At 42.0% G+C, this 5,807-nt stretch overlaps 1 protein-coding gene across 1 annotated transcript in view; it reads left to right on the top strand.

Annotated features, from left to right (window-relative positions):
• Nucleotides 1-5,807, top strand: part of LOC126404417 (uncharacterized) — an 18,877-nt gene that overhangs the window by 2,747 nt on the left and 10,323 nt on the right. The window contains exons 2-4 of the mRNA XM_050067616.1: nucleotides 1,134-1,259; nucleotides 3,562-4,296; nucleotides 5,466-5,579. Of these exons, the coding sequence (XP_049923573.1) occupies nucleotides 1,172-1,259; nucleotides 3,562-4,296; nucleotides 5,466-5,579 (937 nt within the window). The 5' untranslated portion in view covers nucleotides 1,134-1,171. The remainder of the gene's footprint in view (nucleotides 1-1,133; nucleotides 1,260-3,561; nucleotides 4,297-5,465; nucleotides 5,580-5,807) is intronic.

Raw genomic sequence — 5,807 nt, 5'->3', positions numbered from 1 at the left:
GTTTTAAAATACATTTATTTTATCAATTAGTTATTAACTTTTACTATTTTTAGCAACTTGCCCGACCGGGCAAGTGAGTTGTTAGTTTACATGCCCGACCGTGAGTTTTACTTGCCCCGGGCTATCGGGCAATCCTTATTGTTGAGCCCTGGATTGGCATGTACTCTCTCCGTAATCTGCCTCACACCTACCGGACAGTATAGTACGAGCCTTGCTGTGTTATTCTGAGCTACTTTGAGCTTAGATGTTTTTTGGCTGCCAGTGCCTGTGTCACTAGCATCCAAGAGGCAAAGTTAAAAAAGAGGAACATCTTCTTATGCATGATATTCCTCCCTCCATTTTCTGTACAGTATTTTAATGTGTTTCTCCCATGACAGCTGCCCTTTGATGGTAATACCGAGCAAATTTGCCTCTTGAATTTATCAGAATTATAGCAGAATTATAACCTACCTGATATGCGGCAGCGGTTTGCATCATGAAAGGGACTTTGTTTATCTCACAGTTGTTATTTGGTCCACTTAAATTAATAATTATTACCCATTGTGCCACTCTAATTTACTCTTACCTGTGTCTGGGCACATGTAAACTCCAGGCTAGCAGCTGGCACAATTTCAACGTTGTGCTTTTTTTTTTTTTGACTTGGGCAAACATTTTGTCATTCCAAGCTGACAGCAGATATCTTTCACATTACAAAAATACATGTGAAGATGTAAACCCCTGCTGGATAACAGGTGAAATATTTGGGTTTACATTTTTCCCTAAGGTTTGCAGTGGGAGCACCGTGCAACACAATAACAGAGTAATGTTTGGAATGATGAGAGAAAAACATTACGAGTGTCAGGGAATCTTTTCCCACTCCCTAACCCATATGGCAGCTGAATTTCAATGATTTTCACCTGACATTTTGTTTTATTGAACCGTATCTTGTTTGATTGGGGATATGACTGTGTTAAACAACGTCAACTGAATCTTAGAAATTGCCAGTGTGACCAGTGAGGAGTGAGAGTGCAGCACTGTGGGTCATCTGTGTTTAAAGGGATGTCCTCTCTCACTCAAGTATAACTAGCAAGCTACATTTCTATAGAAAGTGAAGTAGTTATACCCCCACTCTAGACTGTGTTTGTTGTTTGCAGGTGACGAGCTGGCGCAGGTTGTGGGTTGTCCGTGGATAATGCGAGACAGCGGCGGTAGCCTGGCCCAGAACCGCTGGCAGGGAGACCTGGGTCTGACCGCTGTGGGGCAGGACGACACAGGAGGAGGTAGGCATTTTACTACCGGTTAATATGTTAATATGTGTACATTCTAATAAGGCTTGTATTATCATGATTAGAATATTTCTTTTAGGTTCATTCAATACCTATCATGTGAATGTGAATGGAAACAATCAGTTGTGTAAAATGCCACCACAAGGCACAGGGTTGTAGTAAAGCCATACTTTCCGACCATTTGGTGGCATCTCGGCATGCTGAACTGCCAACTCCGTCAAATACATTGTGCTTAAACTCACCACACAGACTGTATAGGTTGTAGCTGCTGTGGTAGCCGGCCAATCACACGTTGCATTAAACTGAAGAACGTTTGCTGCGATGGCTGCAGGCAAAACCATACAAATAGTTTTTTTTTTTTTCTAGATTTGCGTACAAAAAGGATGGAATGCAGGTATTGTTTGACTGTAGGAGTTTTGCTTCTTCTTGGTACTGGGTTATTTCAGTCAGTGCTTTAATATTATCAATTACTGATACCCAGTTCTAATTATGATAGAAGGTCATGAGTGACTAAACAATTAATTGTAAACTGCAAGTTAATTGATGTCACTTCATTGACTCACTCTTGCCCGCCATGGAAGTTCTGGTAGTTGTTTGCAATTTGCAAATATATCTGACTAAAATAATTTAAATCACCCTAGGTGTTTGGCCACTATCACTTTTCTTTATTATTTTAGTCATTGGTTGAGTTACTGTTTGTTGTTTATTTATAATTGTGTGTTTATTAAATGCATCACTGCAAAACTTCAGTTAAAAAATGCAAACTTTGAACATATATCATTGTAAACACTGTTTTTATTGTGAAGACAATTTTAACACCATAGCAGCGTCATAGTTTAAAATCAGTAACAGTTTGTTTTGAGTTCATATGCACGTCATCATTATCACCTTACTGCTGCCCCCACACTCCCACACACTCACGCTGGCTGTCAGTAGCTGCAGTTACATGGATAACATTTCTTCAGCCCCAATGAAATCATTCTGATTAGAGATTCCAACTGAAGTGTTTACATGGACCCTAAATGGTGTGATCTGATAAGATGCACATACCTGCTCCAGAGCATTTAATCTGAATATAACTTTGCAAAGAGGCTCCACTTGCTGTGAAATATCTGATAAACAGAAGAAGAAGAAGGATTTTTTCCAGTTAACTGAGAAAATTCAATTCATTCGATACACAAAGTTTATAAGAAAAGAAGTGTTTCTGCCTGCTAATACAATTAAGAATAAAGTAGTGTAAATGTAACTCAGGTTATTTTTATTTTTTCATCATAGCCTCAGCATGCTAAGTTATGCTAAGCAGTGATGTAGTGTTTATGTCTAGGGCTTTTATTATGAAATGTAAGAACGGAAGAAGTGAGGCTAATGCGTCTTGGTTCAGACTATGGAGCCTCAGTGTTATTATTTTATTACCTTCATTAGCATGGGTGCAGCTCATAACCATCGGCTATACATTAGCATTGCGGTAGTGTGATGAGTTTAGTGGATCAGCTGATTTCTGGTACAGTAAACAGCGCTGCAAAACTAGAAGCACCATTTAGACACGCAGAAAACCACATTGTGTAGTGTGTGTGTGTCTGTGTGTTTGTGTGTCAAACTCCAACACTGACAGGAGAGGAGCAGCAGAGCAGCACGTCTGTAAATGACACCAAAATGTGGTAGATACTGTCAGCTTAGTAATGAATTACATGACTACTGCTGCACAAACATTAACCGCCAATATGGTAGATAGCTTTTCAAAATTAGCTCGCCAAATGACAAATCTACCTGCATTTGGCGCTTGCCGGGTGTTCATTTTGGACCCTGGGTGCAAGCAATATCTAAATGTGTGCTTCAGTCCACTTCCAAGTGGATTAGTTGTGGTTTGATGACATTTGATCAAAACTGAATCCAGTTTCACATCTGTTTGTGGAATCTGAATCCTCTCAAATCCATTTTCAAAACTAAGCAGGTTTAGCTTTCATTATTTTCAAGTAATTAAAGTAGAACTGAATTTTTAATCATTTAGTTTTTTGAAGGAATTATAGTTTGCAGTTATTTTTGATAACTGATAAATCGATTTAAGTCGTTTTACAAGCAAATATGCCAACCATTTCCTGTTCCAGTTCTTTTAGACATGATGATTTGCCTCTGGCGATTTTTTTATGAACTAGCTGCTCTGTTCTCCTACTAATTTTCATTCAGCAGTAGTGTGATAACTTAAATGCCAGCCAGTGGTATTTGGTTAAAGTAAAAACCTGAAGGCTTTTGGGTCATGATGGCAACATGGTTAATCACTGCTCGTGTCTGTTTTTAGGTGGGATTCCTGGGGACCACCTCATAGTCCCAGTGTCAGGCCACAGTGTGCCCAGCCCCATGCACCTCAGACTGGGGCAGAAAGAGAAAGTGTGGACGGGCGAGTATGTAGAGGAGGAGGAGGAGGAGGAGGGGGAGGAGGAGGATGGGATGGGGAGGATCAAGCCAATAGGTGATGAGGATGAAGAAAACAATCTGGATGGAGACGACGAGGCAGAGTTTGAGGGCAAGGGTTGGGATAACAATGAGGAGGAAGAAGAAGAGGAGGAGGATGAAGAGGAGGTGGAAGATGAAGGAGACCAGGCAGAGGTGGAGTGGGAGATCCCAGACTTTCCCTCCCAGTCCAACCAGCACCCTCATTCACAACAACACCAACAGCACGGACCACAACAGAAGGCAGAAGAAGGCGGCAGTGTCCCTGTAGAGGATACTGTCTCCCAGGCCGAGGTAGGGGACTTGTTCAGGTCCAGCTTCAGCAGGTACAGGGCTCTGAGGAGGCTCCGGCTCAGGCGCTGGCCCCGCTTGCGATCCCATGGAGGCCTTGGATTGCGGCTCGCCCAGCACTGGAAGAGCTGGCGCCAGCGGGCGCAGTGGGCATGCTCCCTAGGGTCCCGGTACAGCCGGAAAGGGCGAAGGCACAATCTATACGGCAAGCAGAGGAGGATAAAAAGGTATCGACAATACACCGATGGAGAGGATGACAGCAACGACGAGAGGTTCACAGACTCTGAGAGAGGTACTGACATACACTACATTTACTTCTAATAAGGCTAGTTGAAATGGACAATAGTAATGAATCTTTGGAAGCAGCTCACAAAGATGTAGTTTAATTTCAAAACGTCTTGACGTTATAGTTTTTAGCAGGTCATTCCAAGCTGGAGGAAATAGTGCATTTGTTGGGGACTGTTTAAGCAGTGGATAAACCCACATTTGGTGCTACAGTAGTGAGTAGGGATGCACCGATATAGATTTTTTTTCAACCGATACCAATAACCAATAATTACCTTCTCCTTGTGGCCGATAACCGATAGTGGTTATTGATAATTTTAACATTTAAAAGCCTTGGTTGTTGGATGTAAGCCGCTGCTGCTAATCAGCTCATGCTAACATTGTGGAGACAGCCCTTCAGCACTGTGTCTAACCTGTTACGGGCGTTGGGAGATCAGACCCTCGGCGCAATTCTGTTGTCTTCCTCTGGAACTGTGAAAGACGTCCACACTGCAACATGTTTTGCCCTCCTGACAGTGTACTGCAGTTGTTGTTCTTCTTCTCTGTGTTTATTTGTGGCTCGCAAACCAAGTTTAAAGGAACATGTACCGCCACCCAATGTGTCAGGTGTGTAGATGCTGCCCGTGTTAAATCAATGAAAGCAGTCTGGCTTCATATTATCAGTGCTGTTTATTGGCTATAATTTTAATCATCGGAATAATGCATTAATATAAGAATGTTGCATTATCTGCCTTAAGTTAATGGCCTGATATATTTTGTGCGTCCCTAGTAGTGAGTATTGAGTTTGCCACACCCGTCACACTTTTCAGAATGTTAAGAAGTTGCTCTTGGCGTAAGATAAACCTGGAAGAGATTTGGGGTGGTAAAGGTTTAGTTCTTTACTTGCTATCAATAAAATATTGTGCTTCAGTAACATTTTGTGTCAGCTGTGGAAAAGTACAGCAGCACTGGCAAACTCGTCCTTCACAGCCTCCAGCTTCTCCTCAGCTTCTTTATTGAGATGTCACACAGTTTAAGCTGGGCTGTCAGTGTATTAAGTAGCAGAGTTAACTTATACCGTTACAAAACATCTCACTGTCACCACATTGTTTCTTGGGAATAAATGAAAAATACTGACAAAGTCTAAGAATCTGCGTGGAGTTAAAAGAAGTGTGTGTGTAATTCTTTCTCTTTCAGATAAACGGATGAACGGCTGCTCTCCAGTCAAGCCAGAGGACAGAGGGAGGCGAGAAGTGGAGATTAAACCAGCCGAGCTGGCCCTTACTGAGGAGCACATGAGTTGTGTGACAGGTATGAATCAGAGACTCAGGCTATAAGCTCTTGTTCGCTGTAGGTCAGATAGATTTGAAACAGATTTTGGACAAAGCTAGACTCACAAGTCAGTCTTTAGACGCTTTGCTTAACTAAAGACTGATGACTTTCTCCCTGATTTTGTGTTTAGATGGGCGGATACAATTTCAGAGTTTCAAAAAACTCCCTACGTTGCAGAACCAGTAGTAAATCTGCAGGGCGGTCCTT

Source organism: Epinephelus moara, chromosome 17, assembly GCF_006386435.1.
Source record: "Epinephelus moara isolate mb chromosome 17, YSFRI_EMoa_1.0, whole genome shotgun sequence".
Lineage (NCBI taxonomy): Eukaryota > Metazoa > Chordata > Actinopteri > Perciformes > Serranidae > Epinephelus > Epinephelus moara.
The sequence above is the reverse complement of the archived record's forward strand: the minus strand, read 5'-3'. Positions and strand labels throughout refer to the sequence as shown.